The 26,081-nt window shown below is 43.4% G+C and overlaps 1 protein-coding gene across 4 annotated transcripts in view; it reads left to right on the top strand.

Annotated features, from left to right (window-relative positions):
• AKAP1 (A-kinase anchoring protein 1) overlaps positions 1-26,081 on the top strand; it is a 192,839-nt gene that overhangs the window by 114,955 nt on the left and 51,803 nt on the right. For all 4 annotated transcript variants that reach the window (XR_004537072.1, XM_033921572.1, XM_033921574.1 and 1 more), the window contains exons 6-8: positions 427-604; positions 10,727-10,877; positions 12,974-13,041. Coding sequence is in view for 3 of the 4 variants with exons in the window: in XM_033921572.1 (XP_033777463.1) it covers positions 427-604; positions 10,727-10,877; positions 12,974-13,041 (397 nt within the window). In the remaining variant the exon portion in view is untranslated. The remainder of the gene's footprint in view (positions 1-426; positions 605-10,726; positions 10,878-12,973; positions 13,042-26,081) is intronic.

Raw genomic sequence — 26,081 nt, 5'->3', positions numbered from 1 at the left:
CTTGTTAGGAGGGGGTGGAATTTAAGTTTTACTATCACTTTAAACGGGTTGGAGAATAACTATACATTCAAGTAGAGTGTTTAAATGCTGATAAACCTTTGACAGTTATGTAATATAAAGTCTAAAATTAGGTATACGGTACATTAAAAAATGAATGTTCTAGAATTGATTTTCAGAAGTGAATTAGAGTAACCTATGTTAACTACCTATGGATGATATTCCCATCACCCACATATTGTCTGTATTCTTCAAGACCGTGCTGGACTCATTATCCCAGTTTAATTTAATGAAAGAACAGTGACATGTAGAGACTTCTCATTGCATAGTACAAAGCAAATGAATTTGAGATGGTAAAAGTTATGATTCAAGTCAAAATTGTATTCTATTTATTGTAGAAAGATACCAATTTTTTCCTTTGTTTTGCAGCTTATGCTTCCAGATGGCATCACAGTAGAGGTTATTGTGGTTAATGTAGTAAATGCAGGACATATATTTGTACAACAGCATACACACCCCACGTTTCATGCTTTGCGCAGTCTGGACCAACAGATGTATTTGTGTTATTCCCAACCTGGAATTCCAACCTTGCCAACACCAGTAGAAGGCAAGTACCATTGTTTTTGTAATTTATGTTGAGGCACCTCATTGTATAGGGAGGGGTTGGAGGTATATAGAAAGTTCTTACCTAAAAATGTTCTAAATCTTAAGAAAAGAAATAGTACTGCATTGAAGGCTGGCACCAGACTATATATCTTGTGCGGTGTGCTTCCTCTTTGCCGCTGGACTGAATCCAGAAGTATAATATGAAACTGGGTTAAACCTAACACATTTAGATTCAGGCAGCCCACAGCAAGTTAGTGTTCATGCTGGTGAATTGCACTGTAACATATCACTGGGTCAGCTTTCTAAGCAGTCTAATAAATAAAGAAGCAGATGTGTATTTGTGCCTATGTAATTTTTCTCTAAAACTGGCACAATCTTAGAACTGGATGGACAGCTTACGAAGAAGTTTCTCTGCAGGCCTATGATTACATCTTAAATCATGGAGTATATCTGAAGCTACTTTCCCAAAAAATAGCTTTCTTTTTATGGTGGGGGGGGGAAGTAGGGGGCAAGCAACATCTATCACTACTGCTGTTCTCAGTTTTAGTAAAGGAAGAAGTTACCCTGTATCTGTGCTTCATAGAAGTTTAGTTTATTCAATATCTTGATATATTGTGTTTCAGTAAACATATGGCAGTTTACTGCTGCAAGTTCAAGTAGTGGTTCAAGAATTTGATGTACTGTTATTAGTTGAAGGAAGGGGTGTAAATAGGGAAGATATTTCTACATTAACCTTTTCCTTATACATTCTTGTCTTCCATTCCTGACAGTAACATTTGTTCTCTGAGGACAAACAGGTATATGATGTCATCCACGGAACCTGGTATGGACAGATACAAAGTGTACTATCACTTTAAATTTTAAGGCACTGCTCATACCACAGACGTGCCAGTGCCTTCCTGCCTGACATTGACTCACAGGACATGCAGTTCTTCATTTTTTGTTGAGCTGAGAAGCTGAGTCTTCAGTGTTCTTGGCGCATCAAACCTTTTCGAAATTACGGAGGTAATCGGTGGAGTGTCGCAGTGCTCGGTCCTGGGCCCGATCCTATTCAACATCTTTATAAGAGACTTGGCAGAAGGGCTGCGAGGTAAAATAACATTATTCGCCGATGATGCCAAACTAAGCAATGTAGTGGGCAAAAGCACAACAGACATAAATTCAATGTCCGACAACATGATGCACGGCCTACTCCTACTGGAGCGCTGGTCTAGGTCCTGGCAACTCAGCTTCAATGCCAAAAAATGCAAAGTCATGCACCTGGGCAGCCAAAATCCATGCAAGACTTACACCTTAATGGCGAGATCCTAACAAGAACTGAAGCAGAACGAGACTTGGGGGTGATCGTCAGTGAGAACATGAAGACTGCCAATCAAGTGGAGCAAGCTTCATCCAAGGCAAGGCAAATCATAGGATGCATACGCAGGGACCAATATGCAGACCGGATATGCAGTCGAGGGAGGTCTGCTGCCTGCCAGGAGCCAGAATACGGGACGTGACCGCCAGACTTGATAGACTTCTCAGCCCCCGGGACCACTTTCCCATGCTGCTCATCCACGTCGGAACTAATGACACTGCCAGGAATGTGCCGGAGGACATAGCTAGAGACTTCGGAGCTCTGGGAGAAAAGCTGAAGCAGACAGGATCACAGGTAGTATTCTCCTCTATTCTTCCTGTTAGGGGCAAGGGAAGGGACAGAGACGAACGCATCCTGAAGACAAACGAATGGCTACAACGATGGTGCCGAGAAATGAACTTCGGATTCCTACATCATGGAGAGGCACTACAGGGACTCCAGGGACCAGACGGACTTCACCTGACCAGCAGAGGTAAGAACGTCTTCGGACACCGTTTAGCCCGCCTACTTCGGAGGGCTTTAAACTAGGTAAGTCGGGGGAGGGTACCCACTTATATACCAGTGCAGTAAGAAACAATCCTGATGTGGTGAACCAAAACTGCGCTTCTAAGTCCGAGGTAAGTACCCTCACTGCTAAAGGTTCACTAGGAAACACTCTGAGTCAGATAGGAATCTCTGTACAAAGGTGTAATAAACGCACAGAGTGGAGAGCTATGTATGTCAACGCACATAGTTTAGGGAATAAATTTCTAGAACTGGAAACAGAAATTGTGAATGCCAACCTAGATGTGGTGGCAATATCAGAAACATGGTTCACGGACTCCCATGGGTGGGATACAACTATACCAGGATACAACCTGCTTCGACAAGACAGGAAGGGTAAGCTAGGAGGAGGGGTAGCAATTTACATCAAAGAGAACATCAGGATAACCAGGATCACAGATGTTAAGTACACCGGGGAATCCATCTGGGTCAACCTAGCCAGAGGTGGAGAAAAGTGCTTGTACCTTGGTGTGGTATACAGACCTCCAAGACAAACAGAGGACAAGGATAATGAATTGATTGAAGACATTGAAAATATTACTCTACGGGGGGACACTGTTCTGCTAGGGGACTTCAACATGCCCGATGTAGACTGGAACACACTCTCAGCAACAACTTGTGGTAGCAGGAGGATTTTGACGTCCATGATGGGAGTACAGCTCAAACAAATGGTACTAGAGCCCACTAGGGCCGAGGCCATCCTAGACCTCATACTTACAAACGGCGAGAGTGTCTCGGAGGTCTCAGTGGGAGAAACGCTAGCTACCAGTGACCACAACATGGTATGGTTCAACCTCAGGAAAGGTTTCCCTAAATCACAAACCAAAACGAGGGTACTCAATTTCCGGGGCACTGATTTCGCACGTATGGGAGATTTCGTCCAGCAGACGCTGCAGGATCAAAAGGCAACTGATAATGTGGAAGCCATGTGGTCAAACCTGAAATTGACCCTACACGAGGCAACTATCCGCTACATAAAATTGGTACATAAACAACAAAGAAACAAAAAACCCCGATGGTTCACTGAAGAGGTCTCGCACCTCGTCAAGGAGAAAAAAAGAGCATTTCTTTCATACAAACGTACGGGAACAAGTGAAGCTAACATTGAATATAAGGCCAGGTCTGCAGCAGTCAAAACAGCAGTCAGGGAGGCCAAGCTTGCGGTGGAAGAAACTCTAGCAAAGAACATTAAGAAAGGGGACAAATCCTTCTTCAGGTACATTAGCGACAGGAAAAAAAACACAAATGGAATAACACGCCTCAAAACACCAGACGGGAATTACGCGGAAACAGATTCCGATAAAGCCAAACTACTAAATGAATACTTCTGCTCGGTTTTTACCTGCGAGGCACCAGGGCAAGGGCCACATCTGGAAGCAATGTCAAGCGCGGAAGACCGATTTCAGAATTTTGAGTTCACACCAGCTGATGTCTACAGCGAATTGTCAAGACTCCAGGTGAGCAAAGCTATGGGTCCAGACGAATTGCACCCAAGAGTGCTCAGAGAGCTGTGCGAGGTCCTGGCGGAACCATTAGCCATGCTCTTCAATCTCTCCCTAAAGAAGGGGAGGGTCCCCCAGGATTGGAAAACAGCGAATGTTGTTCCTCTGCATAAAAAGGGTTGCAGGGCAGAGGCTGCGAATTACCGACCAGTGAGTCTCACATCGATAGTATGTAAAATCATGGAAACACTAATTAAACGTAAGTTGGACACGATCTTGGATGAGGGAAATCTTAGGGATCCTAATCAACATGGATTCACTAAGGGTAGGTCGTGTCAATCCAACCTCATCAGCTTCTTTGATTGGGTAACAGAAAAGTTGGACTCAGGAGAGTCTCTGGACATAGTATACTTGGATTTCAGCAAAGCTTTTGACAGCGTCCCACACCGCAGGCTACTAAATAAGATGAAATCAATGGGGTTGGGCGAGACGATAACTGCATGGGTCAATGATTGGCTGAGTGGTAGACTTCAGAGGGTGATGGTCAATGGTACCCTTTCTGAAACATCAGAGGTGACCAGCGGAGTGCCGCAGGGCTCGGTCCTGGGTCCTCTCCTTTTTAACATATTCATAAGGGACTTGACACGAGGGCTACAGGGTAAAGCAACGTTATTCGCCGACGATGCAAAACTGTGCAACATAGTAAGTGAAAGCTTTTTACAGGATAGTATGACACAGGACCTTCGTACATTGGAAAACTGGTCCTCGACATGGCAGCTAGGCTTCAATGCTATGAAATGTAAGGTCATGCACCTCGGTAGCAGAAATCCGTGCAGAACTTACACCCTAAATGGAGAAACATTAGCCACGACCTCAGCAGAACGAGATTTGGGAGTAATCATCAGTGCAGACATGAAGGCTGCCAAGCAGGTAGAGAAGGCCACATCCAAGGCAAGGCAAATGATGGGATGTATCAAAAGAAGTTTCGTCAGTCGGAAACCAGAAGTCATAATGCCGCTGTACAGGACCATGGTGAGACCTCATCTGGAGTACTGTGTGCAGTTCTGGAGGCCACATTACCGTAAAGACGTGATTAGAATCGAGTCGGTTCAGCGGATGGCCACTAGGATGATCTTGGGGTTCAAGGGTCTCTCATACGAAGAGAGACTGAGCAGACTGCGGCTCTACACTCTAGAGGAACGCAGGGAGAGAGGGGACATGATTGAGACATTTAAATACATCACAGGACGGGTCGAGGTGGAAGATGTCTTCCTCTTGCCCAGGGGACCCTCGACCACAAGAGGGCATCCGCTTAAACTCAGAGGAGGAAAGTTTAATAGTGACACCAGGAAGTATTTTTTCACGGAAAGGGTGGTAGATCACTGGAATAAGCTTCCGGTGCAGGTGGTCGAGGCCACCGGCGTGCTTGACTTTAAAAGTAAATGGGACATGTACGTGGGATCCCTACATAGCACGAATCACTAGCATCTAGACTTATCGGGGTGGGTCAGTAGAGTGGGCAGACTTGATGGGCTATAGCCCTTTTCTGCCGTCATCTTTCTATGTTTCTATGAGTTTCGTCAGCCGTAAGCCTGAAGTCATTATGCCATTGTATAAATCCATGGTGAGGCCCCACCTGGAATACTGTGTGCAATTCTGGAGGCCGCATTACCGTAAGGATGTGCCGAGACTGGAGTCGGTCCAGAGAATGGCCACCCAGATGGTCTCGGGACTCAAGGATTTCCCATACGAGGAACAGCTGGATAAGTTGCAGCTGTACTCACTCGAGGAACGCAGAGAGAGGGGTGACATTATCGAGACATTCAAGTATCTCACGGGCCGCATCGAGTTGGAAGAAGATATCTTCTTTTTCAAGGGTCCCGCGGCAACTAGGGGGCATCTGTGGAAAATCAGGGGTGGGAAAATGCATGGGGACACCAGGAAATTCTTTTTCACTGAAAGGGTGGTTGATCGCTGGAATAGTCTTCCACTTCAGGTTATTGAGGCCAGCAGCGTGCCTGATTTTAAGGCCAAATGGGATAGACACGTGGGATCTATTCATAGAGAAAGGTAGGGGAGGGTCATTGGGGTGGGCAGACAAGATGGGCCGTGGCCCTTATCTGCCGTCTATTTCTATGTTTTCCTTTTTTGGTGTCCTCCCTTTGTTTTGTTTTTTTGTATGTGGGGGGGGGGGGTCAGTTTGTCATTTCTTTTTTTAATTCAGTTCCCTCCTCTAGGTCCAGTCTAGATTATTTTTTCCACCTTTATTTTCTGGTCCTTTAGGCCACTGTGAACCCTCTCTCCCTACTGGGAGCATCGAGCCTTTTTCGGGTATAGTTCTATTTCTGGTGCACTGGGCATATGAAACTTGACAATAGATGATATTCCGCTACTTGCAAGCTGATTGCAGAAGGATGACATTTGCATTCTTCAGCTCTTCCACCTTCTCCAGTGCTGTAGAACCCTATTCGTGCAGTTTTTGGTGTTTTTTGTTTGTTTGTTTTTTCATTCTGCAAGCAAGTTGAGGAGTGTGATTCTGATCTGCTCTGATACTAATTTTTTCCGTCACATCTGGATCTTACTGCCTTAATTATGGAGAATTGGGGGAGTTTTATAGAGCAGCTACATGGTCCACTCTCCATACATGTACAAAGTGTTTTTTTATAGGGTGGATGTGGCAATGAGAGAGGATACCGCTTTTGGATCCTCTGTGTTAAGGGCAGGCTCATACGTCCCGACTTACTCAGGAGACTGCTTTGGTACATCCAGAAGGGAAGAAAAGATGCTTATCTTGATAATCTTCTTTCTGGAGAAAGGACATAGGAGTCTTGACATAATGCCCTGTCAGTCTGGAGTGGAGAATGTCATGGGGACAAATTTGTCCCCATCCCTGCGGGATCTATCTATATCCCCATCTCTTCCCCATGAGTTTTGTCCCTGTCCCTGCCCCATTCCTGCATGTTCTGTCTTCATCTTGCACAAGCCTTTAACACTAATGATTTTAAAGTGATCGATGCTTCTACATATGGGGACAGAGCCTGCAGGGATGGGACTAGGACTGAACAGGGATGGAGATAGATCCTTTGGGGATGTTAACAAATTTGTCCCTGTGTCATTATCTAGTCTGGAGTTTGCCTGATACTGTTCGGACAAGCACACGTGTCCAAAGCTGGAGATTTTTCTCCTGTCAGATATATGTAAAAAAAGGTAAGAGAACAAAACGAAAAACGGTAAGTGAGCTCCATAAGTTTAATGCTGGTTGCATTTTGACGGGTGGTTGCTGTTCATTCCACCTATGATGTTTACAGTGTTTAACCTTGTTAATTATGTCTTACAGAGCAGAACAAATGTTTTAGCAGGGAATCTCTCCATTCCCCCTCCTCCTTATTTCTTGTTTTAGAGCTGTTTGATTTGTACAAACTAAAGGGGGGGGGGGGGCTAGAGGCAAAGCTGAAGAATGTAAATTTCATCCTTCTGCAGTCAACTCAACGAGTAGAGGAATATCACCTATTGTTAAGACACTTATGTCCTTTTTCCAGAAAGAATATTATCGAGGTAAGTACCTAATCTTCCCTTGAGCTCCTCAAGCCATTGAGCCCTTTGATTTTTTGTCAGCCGTTTTCCCCTCCGTGTCCAAAGCAGCAAATGACTTCAAGAGATGCTCTCAATTAGAGAATTTCAAAGGATCAAGTATCCAGGGTTATCCTCGGAGATGGGGACAGAGCCCGCGGGGCCAAGGACAAATTTTGTCCCTTTGTCATTCTCTAAAAACTTGAGACTAAACTAAACCTTAAGTTTGTATGCCGCATCATCTCCACAATCATAGAGCTCGGCACGGTTTACAGGAACTGGTATAAAGAAGGAACTCCATAGTAAGGGTTACAGGAACTTAGTATAAAGAAGGTTTAGAGGAACTTAGTATAAAGATGAAATACCATAGAAGGAAGTTCTACATTTTTGAGAATAGCCAAGTTTTCAGATGTTTTCGGAATAGTTGGAGGGAGCCCAGATTCTGAAGTGGGGTAGTAAGGTTATTCCAAAGTTCTGTGATTCTGAAGGAGTATCAATATGTAGAAACTTAACACATCTTAGACAATAAGCAACTGAATTCAACAATTTAAAAAACTGCAGAAACTGCTTTTGGATTTAAATGAACTACTGTTAAACTACATCATTTGAGTATTATCTGCCTTTGATGTGGCCACACGAGTCTCATTTGCTGATCAGACTCTTTCCTTCTGCAAAGTCCCTCTATCATGTGCCCAGCTACATCAGGAACATTATATTTCTGAGTCAATGCAGTATAGGGATACCACTTCCTCCTTGTTGGTAGTACGTGCTTCAGGGACCTCTTGCATAGAAAGCTAAGAAGCATAAATATCTCCATTCTTACTGGCATCTCCATTCTTACTGGCATCAAAGAACATTTCCAACATTTGATAGACACTTGTTTTTCTGTTCATCCACCACAAATTTTAGGTTCATGTCTACATCCATGTCTGAAAGACAATCCAGTTACCCTGCCAAATAATGTAAAAACATAGGCAACTGAATTTTTTAAAAGGTTGTACCAATACAAGTCTTGTTTGTCCAACTTCGAGAGTCCCCTAGTCTTTGTAGTTTTTGAAGGAGTAATAATTTGATTCACTTGTACCTGTTCTATACCACTCAGGATTTTGTAGACTTCAATCATATCTCCCCTCAGCCATCTTTTCCAAGCTGAAGAGCCCTAACCTCTTTAGTCTTTCCTCAAACGAGAGGAGTTCCATCTCCTTTATCATCTTGGTCGCTCTTCTTTGAACCTTTTCTAGTCCCACTATATCTTTTTTTAGATAAGGTGACCTGAATTGGATGCAATAATCAAGGTGAGGCATTATAATAATCTTATTCTTGTTTATTATCCCTTTTCTAATAATCCCTTGCATCTTGTTAGCTTTTTTTGGCGCCACTGCACAATTGATGGAAGGTTTCAGCATATTGTCTACAATGACATCCAGTTCTTTTTCTTGGGTGCTGATCCCCAAAGTGGACCCTAGCATCTGGTAACTATGATTTGGGTTATTCTTCCCAATGTACATCATTTTGCATTTGTCCACATTAAATTTCATCTGCCATTTGAATGCCAATTAAGGTCTGCCTGAAATTTTTCACAGTCTGTATGCGTTTTAACAATTTTGAACAGTTTAGTGTCGTCTGCAAATTTATCACCTCACTCGTTCCAATTTCCAGATAATTTATAAATAAGTTAAATAGCACTGGTCCCAGTACAGATCCCTGTGAAACTCCACTATTTACTATCTTCCATTAAGAAAAATGGCCATTTAACCATATCTTCTGTTTTCTGTCCAATAACCAATTCCTAATCCACAACTGAACATTGCCTCCTATCCTATCACTCTCTAATTTTCTCAGAAGCAGGTGTTCTTCAAAGACAACAGGTATATATTCTCATATTCTCAAAACCCGCCCATATGTAGGTTTCTTAGCTTTGTTACTGAGTTGCAGATCCCACAAGCTGACATTGGGCAGGAAGGCACCGGCATGCACAAAGGAGAACCCAGACACCATTCATGCATCCCCCTATCAGAGGCATCAAATGCAAAAAAAATGTACAATGGCCTACTGGCCATGCAGGCAGTGAAACTAGACCACCAACTATCCAATCTACTGACCATGACACCAGACTACAAAACTTTCAGAAAAGAAATAAAAACCCTGCTATTCAAGAAATCCATCAAAACAAACTAACACCGGAGGAAGCACTTCAGTTCCCCAATGTAACCCGTTCAACTCTGTAACTCTTCTGGAAATGTCCAGATAACCTCTTATGTAATCCGCCTTGAACCGCAAGGTAATGGCAGAATAAAAGTCACTAATGTAATGTAATATAAGTAGTGCCTTAAAATTTAAAGTGACAGTACACTGGGTATCTGTCCATATCGGGTTACGTGGATGACGTCGCCCACATATGAGAATATATACCTGCTGTCTTTGGAGAACACCTGCTACAGGTAAATAACTTTGCTTTGTAGATGTTATATAACTTTTCTTGATGTCTGTCTTCTGGAAATCATGTTGAAAGACACAGAACATGATTTTTTTTTTTAAAAACACTTTTAAAATCACTTACATGTATACTCAGCACTGTGCACCCACCCACCAGAAATTTTACTCCAGGGAATTTTTAGACAGGTGAGAGTCTTGTTTACAGTTGTACTTTGTCTCCCATGATCCCCCGTCATATGCACAATGGAGATCCCTAATGATAGTGCACGCAATACTGGAGAGACGCATGGTGGGAGACTTGACTCTTGGCCCGGGTCGCAAATTTTGTCAGGTGTGGGAGCACTTCTGGCAGGACCTCACACCGCGTGCTCGCAGTAGACTTTTGAATCTTTAAGATTTTATTCCCACTCTCAGCTGTTGGACTGGCCATGGACTCTTGGGGAGGGGAGGGGAGGGGGGGATGGGAGAGGAACTGATTATATTTTTGAAAATGTTATTTCCTGAATGGTACTGCTGTTTGTATTTGCTTCTTACTGCTGGAATAATAAAAATCATTTAAACATACAGTTGTACTTTGAGTAGCAGTGGGGACTTTATCTTGGGTTTCTAGGATTCACAATTCTGCATGTATTAGGTTACACGACTATAAGAGCAAATTAAGGAAAATGACAGGGGTGTATTGGAATTGACATCCCTAATTTAGCAATAGAATATGCTAGTCTTCTCTCAAATTTTAGTCTTTTTCAATTCATTATGCACAATTCTGTCTTTGTAGTTGGTGTTATTTGCGCTGCTCCTGGTATGGATGGTGCTTGGTGGAGAGCTCAGGTTGTTGCCTACTACAAAGATGGAAATGAAGCTGAAATCAGATATGTGGACTATGGTGGATACGAGAGGGTCAAAATTGAAATTCTCAGGCAAATCAGGTTTGTAGGATTTTTTTTTCTCTCTTTTTCTATGACAATAGTGGTAAAATGCTGTATGTAGTAATGGAAGCATCAGATATGTGGGTCATTTTTAGCAAGAGGTGATTTGGGAAGGGGGGGTGCAGACCCATGGTTCATCTTGGGGGGGCTGGCAAGGTAAAACATTGTACAGTGGTACCTTGGATTATGAGCATAATCCATTCCAGGAGCATGCTCGTAATCCAAAATGCTCGTTTATCAAAGTGAGTTTCCCCATAGGAAATAATGAAAACTTGCTTTGATACGTTCCCACCCCCCGAGGCCAGCGGCGCTGCTCTATCCCCCCCCCCCCCCATGAGAACCGGCATTGCTCCCCCCGAAGGCCTTCCCTGCGATCCGGCACCCCCCGCCGTGATTGCCCCCCCCCGCCGCTTCTTACTGTCATCTGGGCCTGGGCACTGGCATGTCCTATGCGTTGGTGCCGGTGCCCGAAGATCGGCCTCCTTTTCTTGCTGGAGGCCGATCTTCGGGCACCGGCATCAACGCACAGGACATGCCGGTGCCCAGGCCCAGATGACAGTAAGAAGCGGCGGCGGGAGGGTGCCGGATCGCGGGGAGAGGGTGCTGGATCGCGGGTTGCGCCGCTCGCAAATCAAGGCACGCTCGGTTTCTGAGGCGCCGATTTTGCGAATATTTTGCTCGTCTTGCAAATCACTCGCAAACCGGTGCACTCGTAAACCGAGGTACCACTGTACTTATGTTGGACAACAAGACTTCCTATTATAGTGACTGGATTTGAGACCAGGATGGATGTGCTTCTGGCTCTCAAAAAATTTAAATTAGTTATCTCCTGTATTGTTCACTGAGCCTTGCTTATACAGGCCATTTCTTTCCCCTTTTTTCTTTTGCTTGGCCTTGTAGCTACGGATCCTACATCCTGTTTGTCCTTAAAGAAAGCAAAGTTACTTGCCTTTGAGGTTTTCTCTGAGGACAGCAGGATACTTGTTCTGTCTGTCCTGCCTACTTCCCCTCAAAGTTGCATTTTGTCAGCTTTATATAAGGCTGATCTAGTCCCATGCACGTGTACGGCAAGTCAATTCTAAAAGTTTCTCAAAAATAGACACTGGGAAACATCTCTGTTTTGGGGCTTCAGCCATGATGTCACCCATTAATCAAAATAAATATTCTTCTATGCTCAGATGGCAAACTTTGCTTTCTTTTCTTTGCTACATTTAAAAGTCACAACTAAAATTTCTGTACCCTTTAACTCAGGTACTTTTTTCCTAACAAAGAGAGAAATTATTTGTAAATAAAAATAAAATGCCTCCTTGTTTCTTCTGGATTGTGAAAAAAAACCCAGAAAAGTGAAGCATAGAAAAATGTTTGCTTATGGGCTCTGTTTATCAAGCTGCAGTGGAGTGTTTTATTGCGAACCGATGAGGTACATGCTCAGACGCTCATAGGAACTGAATGAGTGTCGGAGCATTTACCTCACATGCCCATGGTAAAATTACTCTACCACTGCTTGATAAAAGGAACCCTGTATCTGAATTTTCTGCTAAAAGCCAAGATTGTTATACAAATTATATCAAACTTTTCAACACATATAAGATTAATACTAGGTCAGTGAGAAATAAGGTACTAATCAGTAGTTATTTGAGTTTCTGAAATAGGATAATACAGACACAACTTCCCAGTCACCATCCCTTCGAAAATATAAAATAAACAGTTGCAAAGAGAATAATCATCCAAACCTTTTGAATCATTTTGGACTTGTGCTTGTTGTTGACTGTCTGAGAAAACTGTTGTCAGCAAAGACGGAAGGGTACAGCCAATGCAATTGGTCAGAAATCAACAAGCAGTCTAGAGAAAGCAGTTCTGCACAAGCAGTTCGTGGAGACTAAAATCAAGTGTCTGTATTATCGTGTTGTCTGTAAAGAACCCCCCATTATAGGTAAACAACCTCCCTTTGTCTTCAAGGTGCTACCTAGATTCATTTTAGATAAGGTGCCCTTTATATGCTTTGAAATGCTTTTAAATAAAAATAAATTTCTTCTTAACCAAGAAGGAAGCTATGTGTAAGCAGTGATGAAGTAAACTTTTTTTTTCTCCTCCAGGTCGGATTTTGTAACACTACCTTTCCAAGGAGCTGAGGTTTTATTGGATAATGTGATATCACTACCAGGTAATAAATTGCTTAACTTAATCAATAATACCTTTAGCATATGTATAAAAAGAGAAAACATTTTATCTCCATGGATCTTGCTAGATTTTGCAAATCTTTTATGCCTATTTCATTTTGAGTTTGATTTATTCAGTGCTGGTAAGCAATATGAATGAGTATCAACAAATCCATTTTGTTTCAAAAGAGAGATTCCCCCTATTCGAGGAGTAATTTGACATTATCCTAGGGAGGTTCTCAAATTTGAAAGGAGGAGCATTTGTAATATGATAGTCAACCTAAACCCATAGGGGGAAATTCTACAAGTGGTGCCTTAACTTTATAGGGAAATGCCATTTGAAACATCAATTAACTTTAAAGCGCCTATCAGCACTTAAAGAAAAGGCACCAAAATCACACCTCCAGAGGCGCCTACCAGCGCCTAACACCACTATGGGCGTGGCTAATGCCAGAAGTGGTGTTAGGCACCATAAAGTGACAATGCAGGCACGATTCACAACAAAGATAGGTGTGAGAAATATAGGCCTGGAAAACTTTCAAAGAGAAGGTATTTGCATACTTTCATTTTATTCTTCCTCCATGTGGCTAGACATTTCAGATAACCAATTTATATGTACAAATGGTTTTAAAAATTACCTCCTAAGTTAAGAAAAAAAATTGTTGGAACTTAAACAACCTAACAGATGTCTCCAAGAACAATCCAATGCCAGATAACTACTAATGCTCATGTGGTTTTAGATAATTACATCATAGTTTTTAGTTTAAAATATGTGATTGAAAATGAAGGTTATCCTACGACAAACAGGCAGCATGTGGGTGATGTCATACACAGAGCCAAGTACGAGCAGTGTTAAACTGTACTGTCACTTTAAGGTTTTGTGAAGCTTTGAAGATTGCCCGCACTGCGCATGTGTGAGTGCCTTCCTGCCCGAATTTGGCTCATGGTTCCTCAGTTCTTCATTTTTCACGGAGCAAAGAAGTTGTCTGGAATCTGTCCATACGAGTTGCCTTCCCATCAACTATTTTTACCTTCGGCTCGTTTTCTTTTATTTTTATATTATCACTCTAGTGTTTTCTTTTTCTTTCTTTACATTTCCTTTGGTCTTTTTGTCAAATTTTTGAAATTCAAATGTCCCTCAGTTGGGCCTTCTGCCCATTTAGCCTTTGGGCTTTGAACTTGCTTTTTTAAGTCAGTATTACATTTAAAAATGTTAAGTCAGTATTACATTTATTACAGTTAAGTCAGTATTACATTTAAAAAAACATTTAAAAAAAAAATTTTACTCCAGGGAATTTTTAGACAGGTGTGAGTCTTGTTTACAGTTGTACTTTGTCTCCCATGATCCCCCGTCATATGCACAATGGAGATCCCTAATGATAGTGCACGCAACACTGGAGAGACGCATGGTGGGAGACTTGACTCTTGGCCCGGGTCGCAAATTTTGTCAGGTGTGGGAGCACTTCTGGCAGGACCTCACACCGCGTGCTCACAGTAGACTTTTGAATCTTTAAGATTTTATTCCCACTCTCAGCTGTTGGACTGGCCATGGACTCTTGGGGAGGGGAGGGGAGGGGGGGATGGGAGAAGAACTGATTATATTGTTGAAAATGTTGGTTTTTTTTTTAAATGTTTAAATCATTTTTAGTGAGCATAACAAAAGCAAATGGAACAAGTACAAAGCCAGTAGCACAGAATACAGAGCAACATAAAGCAACAATTTGCCGGCTCAAACAGTTTTTCAGTAACAACCACTCCACTCAAACCCTCCCACCCACCCAGCACACACCAAAACACAAAGAAGAAAAGAGAGAGAAAGAAGAAAGAGAACAAAAACAAAAAACACAAAAAGGAGATATGAAATTATAAATATATGCAACAAATCAACAGTGAAACCTCTTAAGGCTCTGAAAAGTTAAAAAGTCTTCTCCTCGCAGTTGGGGAAAAGAATTCAAAAAGGGACTCCAAAGATGCACAAACTTCTGTCCCAGTACAGTATCTAAGTTCCTGAGCTGTGTATGCTCGATTTTCAATAACAGGATCATTTGTTGTCTACATTGTTGAAGAGTAGGGGCCTGCTGCTCCATCTATAACAACAAAATAGTCTTTATTTTCCCATGAGCACTGCTCATTGAAGAAAGGCGGCATAGCCTTTAGGTGTGGTTAACTTGTAGAGAAAAGTCATCAAACAGGATCGGAGCCTCCAACTTCACGCCACACTGCCAGAGATGATATGGCCCTCAACAACAAGTTCCAAAAGCGCTGGACAGGAGCACATTGCCAGAACATATGGCCTCACGAAACCCACACTTGGGACAATCGGAAGACTGGGCCACCCCAGCCAGATAGGCTCTGTGAGGAGATAAGTGAAGGCAAAGCACAAATTTATATTGAAGCTCCCAACAGGCCACTTTGATCTTATGTATTGCAAGAACAAAGGACTTGTAGGTAGCCTCTGGGAGGGAAACGTTGAGATCAGACTCCCACATGGCAGCATAAGCATAGTATGGAATAGTGGAAGAAGAGTCCAGGAGAGCTCTATGATGGTATCTCAGGGGACCTTTATTCTGAGTCCGCAAAGTAAAAAGACATCCCAGTTCCTCCGGGACATCATCTGTCAAGTCCGTCCAACAAAAACTGCAAACATAATTCCTGAGTTGCAAATAAGGAAAGATATGTCGGTAACAAAAATCTCATACACGAATACAGGATGTCCGGGGCAATACTTGGAGAGACCTCCCAGGAAAGAGACTTGGGAGTTCTGATCGATAAGTCGATGAAGCCGTCCACTCAATGTGCGGCGGCGACGAAAAGGGCAAACAGAATGATAAAGAAAGGGATCACGAACAGATTGGAGAAGGTTATCTTGCAGCTGTACCGGGCCATGGTGCCTCATCACCTGGAGTACTGCATCCAGCACTGGTCACCGTACATGAAGAAGGACACAGTACTACTCGAAAGGGTCAAAAAAAGAGCAACTAAGATGGTTAAGGGGCTGGATGAGCTGCCGTACAGAGAAAGATTAGAGAAACTGGGCCTCTTCTCCCTTGAGCAGAGGAGATTGAGAGGGGACATGATCAAAACATTCAAGGTACTGAAGGGTATAGACTTAGTAAATAAGGACAGGTTGTTCACCCTCTCCAAGGTGGGGAGAATGAGGGGGCACTCTATAAAGTTGAAAGGGGATAGATTCCGTCCGAATGTAAAGAAGTTCTTCTTCACACAGAGAGTGGTGGAAAACTGGAACGCTCTTCCAGAGTCTGTCATAGGGGAAAACACCCTCCAGGGATTCAAGACAAAGTTAGACAAGTTCCTGCTGAACTGGTACGTACGCAGGTAATGCTAGTCTCAGGGCGCTAGTCTTTGACCAGAGGGCCGCCACGTGAGCGGACTGCTGGGCACGATGGACCACTGGTCTGACCCAGCTCAGCAATTCTTATGTTCTTATATCCTGAGGAGAGAGAGAAAACTCTTTGCAGCTCCGAGAAGGGCTTCATCTTGCCCTTCTCTGTGAGGACATGGAAGAGATAATAGATACCTCTCTGTGTCCAGCAATGAAAGTCTGGAGAGGTGGTAGCTCACCAGAAACTAGGGATTGTGATGGATAGCCAAGTGTGGGAAAGCCTTAGTAGAGAAATGACAATATCTTGAGATCCATCTCTTAAGCAGCAGCAGCAGCTGTAGGGAGCATGTGAGACAGCATGACAACAGGAGGAGGGCAGAGTCCGGTAGCATGGAGGTAACAACTACAGAGTCCATAAGTGACAGTTCTATGCCAGTAGCTGTGAAGTCTTCAGCTGAGTGAAACCAGTCACTAACATGTTGATGGCACAGGCAACAGTAAGAAATTTGACATTCAATAAGCCCAAGCCTTCCTGGGAGTACATAAAACAGAATGAGAGCCTCGCCCTCTTTCCCTACCACAAATAGGTCTGCAGAGTCTGCTTCAATTTCCGTTCATCACGGACCCTCAAAAAAAGGGGCAGCATCTGAAAAACATATAGCCACTTTGGAGCCAAAAGCATATTAAATAGGTGAATCCTTCCGAGCAGAGAAAGAAGGTAGGCTCGCCAGAGATTCAACTTCACAGCAGTATCATGTAATAAAGATGGTATATTGAGAAACATATAAACAAGAGAGTTGAGCAGGAATGAGGACTAAACTAAACTAAAGCTTAACTTTATATACCGGATTTTCAACCTAAGGAAGCTCGACTCGGTTTGCAACAATTAAATAAAAACTAAAGAAAGTTTGCAACAATTAAATAAAAACTAAAGAAAGTTTACAACAATTAAATAGAAACTAAAGAAAGTAATAACAAAAGTTTCAAAGAAATTTGTTTTCAAAATGTTTGGCAAATAGAAAAGTTTTTAGAAATTTATGGAAGATTGGAAAGAACTGGGACTCCTCAGAATTAAGGAGAGTTCATTTCATAGTTGAGAAAGTTTAAAAGCCAAAGATTGACTGAAGATCTTAACTCCTTTAAATCCTTTTCTAGAAGGAACGGAGAGTTTGAATTGTGGGATGCCTCTTGCAAAGGAAAATCTGTAAGCATTCCATAATAAGGGAATGAGAGAAATAAAAATGCCATATAAAATTTTGAAAGAGATACAGATACATTTGAATTGAATTCTAAGATAAACCGGGAGCCAATGAAAATTCAGGAGCAAAGGGTCAAATTTACTTTTTCCAAAAATCAGCTTCGCAGCAGTATTCTGTATTAATTGTAATCTTTGGAGACAGATCTTCGTGATGCCAAGATAGATAGCGTTGCAATAATCTAGTCAGGATAATGATTGATTGGATCAAGACAGAGAAATGTCGATGATGAAAAAGATGTCTAACCTTCCTCAACATTCGTAAACTAAAAAAGCATTTCTTGACCAGGGAATTTATTTAGGCCTTAAAGGTAAGAGAGAGGAATCAAAAAGGACTCCTAATATCTTAGAAGAGAACTCGATCTGCAAAGAGGCCCCAGATTCCAAAGCTACAGTAAGAGGAAGCCAGTCCAATTTTGGACCTAACCACAGAAGTTTAGTTTTAGTTGTATTAAGCTTCATCCAGACAGACATAGCCCAGGCTTGAAGTTTGGAAATGCAATGATTTACTTTAGAAACTAAATATGTAATATCCAAATCGATCTCAATCAGTATAAAGATATCATCCGTGTAAGTGAACAGCGTTTCCCAAGCTGACAGCTTAAAAGTATTCAGTGTGGTCATATAGAGATTAAATAGAATTGGAGAAAGCGGAGAGCCCTGGGGAACCCCACAAGGAGGCCGCCAGGGATTGGAGATATCGCCTTCAATATTCACTGAATAAGAACGAGACAGTAGAAATTTAGAGAGTCAATCCAGAACAACCTGTTGGAGACCTATATCTGAAAGTAAATGAAGTAAAATGTTGTGATGTCGACCACCGCAGATAAATCAAACTGGAGCAAAATAAATTTTGAAGACATAATTGTTGAATTTTTGAAAGAAGAGAGATCAATAAGGTTTCAGTACTAAAATTAGAACGAAACCCACATTGAAACAGTTGGAGTAATGAGAATTTCTCCAAATAATCAGTAAGTTGACCAGCTACAATTGATTCTAACATTTTTGTTAACAAAGGTATATTGGCAATTGGTCGGTAGTGAGAAGGGATAGTAGGATCTAAATCTACTTTTTTTAGAAGAGGAATAAGTGTTATTTGTCCCATGGATTGTGAGAAGTATCCATTTTCCAAAGAGGAATTCAATAAAGTAGTCAACCATGTTATAGCTTGAGATGAAATATTAAGAAATAGGTATGATGGAAAAGTGAACATTTACACTTTCTCATCTTTTTGCCCAGTTTGGAAACTTGATGTTCAGATACTAGATTAAACGAACACCAATAACGATCAGCTGGTATCTCCTCTGTATAATTTTTGGATATCCAATTTCACCTATTGGAAAAGATTGCCTGATAAGTATTTAATATGGTCTGCCTGATAAGTATTTAATATGATCTGCCGCCCACTGCAAAGGGAAGGAACCCAACCATGTATCCTTAACTCCAGGTAGTATAAGAAGGGCATGAGATTTGTGAAGGTTCAAAGATAACAGGAAAAGCAAAGGGGAAAGGGGATACCCTTGTTGCGTACCCCGAGCGATGGGAAAAAGGGGAGGACCGAATCCCATTAATCAAGACACACGCTTTAGGATTATGATATAGAGCCTGCACCGCCTGTAAGAACCAGCCCTGAACACCCATATAAGAAAGAATCCTGAACAAAAAGGACCACAGCACTTTGTCAAAAGCTTTTTCAGCGTCCTGGCTGATCACCAGGGAGGGCAACTCATGTTGCTGACAATGAGCCATAGCCAAATGTAGTTTTCTCACATTCAAAACCGATTGGTGGCCCCGAACGAAGCCCACCTGCTCCTCACCAATTAACTCTGGAAGGATCGTGGCCAGCCTGGACGCCAAAAGCGTAGAAAACAACTTAATGTCAACATTGATGAGAAAGATGGGGCGAAATGCAGACACCAATTCAGCAGCAGCCCCTAGCTTGGGCGATAAAATAATTAAAGCCATATTAGCCTGGTCAAGAAACTCTCCCTCCCACAAAGCAACACTGAAATAATCAAGAAGAGGTCGCACCAAGAGGACTTGCAGCACCTTATAAAATTCGCCTGAGAACCCATCCGGCCCGGGGGCGGAGCCCAACTTAAGGGAGACAATGGCTTTCTGAAGCTCCTTAGCCTTAAAGGGGGAATTTAAAATGTCCAATTGCTCATCAGCTGGGGAAGCCAGGACTGGTGCAAAAATTCCCAAAGGGATGCCTCACTGGGAGGGATACCCCATGCGTATAAAGACGTAAAAAATTCCTCGAACAGACTAGAATTCTGCTCTGGTTGAGAATGCATGGGATCCCGAATGGCTGTGATATGCTGGCCTCTTCCGCAAGTCTTAGTTATAGACGCTAGCAACTTCCCACTCTTATTCCCATATCGGAAAAACTTCCCTTTTCTATATAGCAGCATTCACGTAGTGCGTTTGTGAATCATAGAGTTCCAAGGCCAGCTGTGTAGCCCTCAAAGTGTCCCTATTAACCTCGGTGGGAACCCGAATGAATTCCGCTTTATGCTTTGAGACCTGCCATTCTAGATCCAATATACCAGAAGCCAAATGCTTATTACAAGCACTGACATAAGCAATTATATCCCCTCTAAGAACTGCCTTCCCCGCGGACTAATACAAAAAGGGGTCAAATGTGCTGCAGGTTATTAAGAGCATAATCCTCCCATTTGGTATGCAAATATTTCGAGAAATGAGGGTCTTTATATAGATAAGTCAGAAATCTCAAACTTCACTGTTGGTGGTAAAAAGGCAGAGAGTCAAACTCTGTCCATACCATGCAATGATCAGACACCTCCCCAGGGCCCACTTCCACTGAAGAAATGATGGAAAACACATCTCGCTGGACAAAAATATCCAAGCAGGAATATGTACCATGAGCACTGGCGAGATGGGTGTAATCCCGCTCCCTCGGATGAAGAGAATTCCATGCATCCACCAAATTCAAAGTGGTGGTAAAGCTTACCAAATCATTACTGGCCCCCTCATCCCAGAGTCCCTGGGATCCATTACCAAATTCATGTCTCCCACTACCATCAATTTGTGCATTGAGTGAGTAGTGCAAAGGCTCAAGAGGTCTCTATAGAACTGCTTATCTCTGTATGCTGGGCCGTAAACAACTAACCGGGAAAAGGTTCGGCCTCGCAACTGAAGGTCTAACAAAATATACTGTCCCTGGGAATCCTTCTGCCTCAGCGTGACTGCATTGCAACGACTTCTGCATTAAAATTGCCACACCCCCATGTCTTCCCCCGATGAGGAAAAGTGCACAGCACCCACCCAATAGCATTGCAATTTTAAATGTTCTGCGTCTGAGAGACACGTCTCCTGAAGGCAGGCAATGTCCGCCCCCTGACGCTGAAGAGCCTGTAGAATCTTGGTGTGTATGACAGGGAAGTGATTCCTCCCACATTCCAAGATACAATTTTGGTACTAGCTATATTAAGGGGAAAGGCTGAAAAAGCAATGTCTTGCCAAACCCGGGAGGAAGGCGCTCAGCCCTCACCAGCCCCATCCCAACTGTGAGTGAAGCAGACCGGTCCCCATAGCAAAAGGAAGAAGACAGAAAATAAACAAAACCTGAGAAATATTAAACACAACAAAACCAAAAACAGTAGAAATACAGAGCATCCCACCCCAGAGCTTCTACTCTTAGGCAGCCCTACCCCACACCCAGTATCCTCTAAACCCCACTGAAACCACATGGGCCTCTAGATCCACATAGACCAATACAAAGCACTGGTGGAGATTCACTAAATGCTCAGGGCCCCACCCCATCCCACTAACATCGAGTGATAGGGCTTAAATACCTTGGGAACAGGGTGTACAGTGCTGTCCATAGGCAAGGTATCATGTCCCATTGTAAACAATACAGTGCAAAAACAAGTGGGGAATCAGAAAGTCAAGTGTTAAGGGCATTCATGAATGCCTGGGTACGGTCCACAGAGTCAAATACCTTTTAAGATCCATTGTGAGAGATCTTTAGAGTAGCCGGTTAAAGGAACAAAAAACTGATCTTTTTTCCAGCCAAAGCAGCGCACAGAGGTTGGAATTTTTTCCAGCGAGACTGCAAGGCAGGTGAGTAATCCTGAAATATCTGGATGCAGTGACCCTCATAACTCAAGGCCATCCCTGTGATCTTTGTAGGTCTGCAGTAGAGCAGCTTTGTGCAAATTATACACCTTTGCTATCACCGCTTTTGGCCACTGCTGGCCCTCTGTGGGCCGTCCCAGCCAATTCGCTTGCTCAAAGCAAAGGGGACCCATACTATCAGGCAGCAGTAGCTCTTTCTGAAACCAGGCAGTGAGAAGAGTACCAAGCTGCTGCTCAGGTAAGTGCTCTGGCAACCCCACAAAACGCAAGTTCCCCCGTCTAGAGCGGTTCTCCAAATCATCTAATTTAACGGCCTGCTCTACAACCTGCTTCTTCAGTGCTGCGATCGTGGGGACCGCCGCCAAGTCCGCATCCTCAAGCGCCGACAATCGCATCTCCAGCTCTCCCATGTGCCTCACAGTATCTGCCAGCAAGGCATCAACCTACCCCAGCTGACATGATAATTTCTCCAGTTGGGGCTCCAGCGCACACTTCACGGCGCCAGAAAGCTGTGTCAGTTGAGCGGCGGTAAACTCTTTCGAGGGAGCTGACTACAGCGCCATTTTGTCCTGCTGTTCCCTGACCACCTCCCTCGGCTTTTTCGTGGTTTTGCCAGCCATCCCAGCGTCACTGGTACGCAGAAATCTGTCCATATAGGAGGCAGGACAAGGAGAGCGAGGAGGCAGCCCAGAAAATGTTGAAAGTGCAACATGGTAATCAGCAATGTGGAGCAGGGCCCAGGAGCAGAGCTGAAACATATCTTCTCTGCTCACATCGTCACGTGATCTCTCCTTTTTTTTATAATCATTTATTTATAATTCAACAAAATACAATTATTGAACAAGAAAGAGTCTGTCTCAAATAATATAAAACAACATTTGTCAATCTAAGCATCATCTAATATTCAAATTATAAAGACTTAAGTAGTCCACATTTTGGAGAGACAATTCACATACTAGAGAGAATGGTATAATTATACATCCTTATTAAACAAAGAAAAATAGCAGTTCATCCTCCTTATTTATTTGGACTAGCTGAAATGGAATCAATTGGCACCCTGCATTATTATTTACTTTCCTTCCAGGAAAAATTGTAATTGGGAAGGCTCATAAAAAACATAAGAATTCTGATCCAAAAAGATCACACATTTGCAAGGGTAACGTACCATATATACTCAAATATAAACCAGGATTTTTGGCCTAAAAATGGGGGTCCAGTTTATATTCGAGCCAACACCACCTCCCAGAATTTTTCAGGCTGCTGCCAGGCTCTGCCCTCCTCCTTCCTTCCCTATCCTAATACCTCTGCCGATCCCTGGTGGAGGTGCAGTGGGCCCTCTACTGATCCCTGGTGGAGTTGCAGCAGGCAGGAGCAAGCTTTCCAAACTCCTGCCCTGCTGCTAACCAGCTACTGCAGATCAAGTTTCTTCGGCTGAGCGGCACTGCTGCTCGGCACTGAGCGGCTTCCTTGCTGGCTCCTGTGAATTCTCGCCGGAGCCAGTAAGGAAGCCGCTCAGCGCCGAGTAGCAGCACCAAATTGCGCTCCTGCTCGTGTCACTCAGCTGAAGAAACTCAATCTGCGCATTCAGTTACCAGCGGGGCAGGAGTTTGAAAAGTTTGCTCCTACTCGCTGCACCTCCACCAGGGATTGGCAGAGGTATTGAGGATAGGACAGGGGGGGGGACAGAGGGCAGAGTCTGGGAGGGAGGGTTGCAGAGTCTGACAGGGGAAGTAAGGAAGGGTGCTGGGTGCAAAGCCTAATGGGACGGAGGGAAGGAATGGTTTTGGGTACAAAGCCTGACAGGGGAGGGAGGGAAGGAAGGAAGCGTGCTGGTTGCAGAGCCTGACAGGGGAGGGAGGGAAGGGTGCTGGGAGCAGAGCCTGACAGGGGAGGGAGGGAAGGGTGCTCGGTGCAGTGCCTGACAGGAAGGGAGCTTGGTGCAGTGCCCTATAGGGGAGTGAGGGAAGGGGGCTGGGTGCAGAGCATGACATGGCAGTGCACTTGAATATTAAGCCGCCCGACTTATATTCGAGTCAACCATTTTTATTTTTTCCTCCTTTTGGGGGGAGGGGAGTCTCGACTTATATTCGGATTAACTTATATTCGTGTATATATGGTAATTGAAATTTGGCCCCCAATAATTTAACATTTTGTTTCATTGTTAGGAATCTCTTCCTTCTTGTTTGAGTAGTTCTGGAGACATCCGGGAATATAGAGATCTTACTATTCAAGAAAGAGACTTCTTTAAGCCTGAAAAAAAGGCAAAGTGCATCTTTATCTTGCTGAAATATAAATATCATAAGAAGCGTTGTACACAGAATAACTTCTTCCTCTGAGGTTTCCAAAATTTTAGATAGGTCCATAGGACTCAAAGATGAAGCCTGAGGCAAGACAGCAGATTCAGAAGGAGAAGGTTTTTTAACTTACACAGGCAAGAAATATGTTGAGACCTTCTAGTGGGTTCAAGAAGTGCTCTTGTTGCCAATGGCCCATATCACTCACTGTTCCATACAACTGGTACATTCAGTGTCTAGGGCTGGAGCATCAAGTGGACTCTTGTACCCACTGTCTTATGTTGAAAAAGCTCTCAAGCAAGAGAAGCTTTTTAGAGCGGCCATGTCCTCTGAGGACAAATCAGTGCAATGGGTACCAACAGTACTAGCTTTGACTTCTTTCTCGATGTCAGACTCAGTTCCTGCATTGGGTAGACTTGCTAAGGAGCTGTCCTTATCTTTCCTAGCGTCACAGGCATCTTCAGCATAGAGTCCCTCAATGGATGCCAAGCGTCAAAAGCCACCATTGATCTCCATCGATGCAGTCTGTCTCCTTTAAGGCATGCTTCCTCATCGAGGTCACCCATGCCTCAGCATCAATGGGTATTGGCTGTTTCAGTGGTACCAGTGCAGTTTCCCAGGACCTACTTAAGGAGTTTTTCCAATGGGAGCTAGCTGTGCTGTTTAAAACACATGTGAAACAGGTGCTTGAACTCTCTCCCTCAGCATGGCGCATCGAGGCACCAGGGTACCAAACCTCGCTCTCCTAGTAAATCTACATCTTGAAGAGCATCGAGGTCCCAAGGTACGATCCTCACTCCTCTAGTAAATCTAAAAGAGCCTCGACATCTCATGGTGCCAGTTCTCATTCACCTCGACGTAAGTCAAGATCTACAAATTCTTGACTCTTCAACTGACCAGTACTAACATCATCACAGGAGGAGTTCTATAGCACTATACATAAAAGAAAGCATACAATCGACAAGAATGGACACAGCAGAGATGGCCAACAAGCTAGAATCGCTATGGGTTAAAATACCGGGAAGTAAAGGGCCTGAAATAAAGATAGGCCTATACTATTGTCCACCCGGACAAACCGGAGATATCGATGAAGAAATGGAAGCCAACATGAAGCGAGAATGCAAAAGCACTAACACAGTTATTATGGGAGACTTCAATTACCCTGGGATAGACTGGAGTCTTGGAAGCTCAAGATGCGCTAGGGAGGCAAAATTTCTGGAGGCTGTACAAGATTGCTTCATGGAGCAGCTTGTTAGAGAACTGACGAGAGAAAATGCCACTCTGGATCTAATCCTAAATGGGCTAAGGGGACCTGCAAAGGAAGTGGAAGTAGTGGGACCGTTGGGAAACAGCGATCATAATATCATCAAGTTCAAGATGGAAATAGGAATACTGAAAGGAAAGAGAACCATAGCGACAACTTTTAACTTCAGGAAGGGAAACTACGAAGCAATGAGGGGAATGGTAAAGAAGAAACTTAGGAACACTTCCAAAAAAATGGCAGACTGTAGAACATGCCTGGTCCTTTTTCAAGGACACGGTGAGCGAGGCGCAAAATATGTATATCCCCAGATTCAGAAAAGGGTGCAACAAGAGTCGAACAAAAGACCCGGCGTGGATAACTAAAATAGTTAAGGAGGCGATAGGCAATAAGAAAAATTAATTCAGAAAATGGAAAAAGAACATATCTGAGGGAAACTGGAAAGAGCACAGGAAGTATCAAAAAGAATGTCACCGTGTGGTTCGAAAAGCCAAAAAAGAGTATGAAGAGAGACTAGCCAGGGAAGCACGAAATTTCAAGCCGTTCTTTAGATATGTTAAAGGGAAACAGCCAGCTAGGGAGGAGGTGGGACCACTGGATGACGGAGACCGGAAGGGAGCGGTGAAGGAAGAGAAAGAGGTCGCAGAAAGACTTAACATGTTCTTTTCCTCTGTATTTACAAGCGAAGACACAACCAACATACCGGAACTTGAACAAATCTTCAATGGAAATCAAGCACAAAAGTTAACATCCATGGAAGTGAGTCTTGATGATGTGCGCAGGCAGATAGA

Source organism: Geotrypetes seraphini, chromosome 15 (assembly GCF_902459505.1).
Source record: "Geotrypetes seraphini chromosome 15, aGeoSer1.1, whole genome shotgun sequence".
NCBI lineage: Eukaryota > Metazoa > Chordata > Amphibia > Gymnophiona > Dermophiidae > Geotrypetes > Geotrypetes seraphini.
The sequence above is the reverse complement of the archived record's forward strand: the minus strand, read 5'-3'. Positions and strand labels throughout refer to the sequence as shown.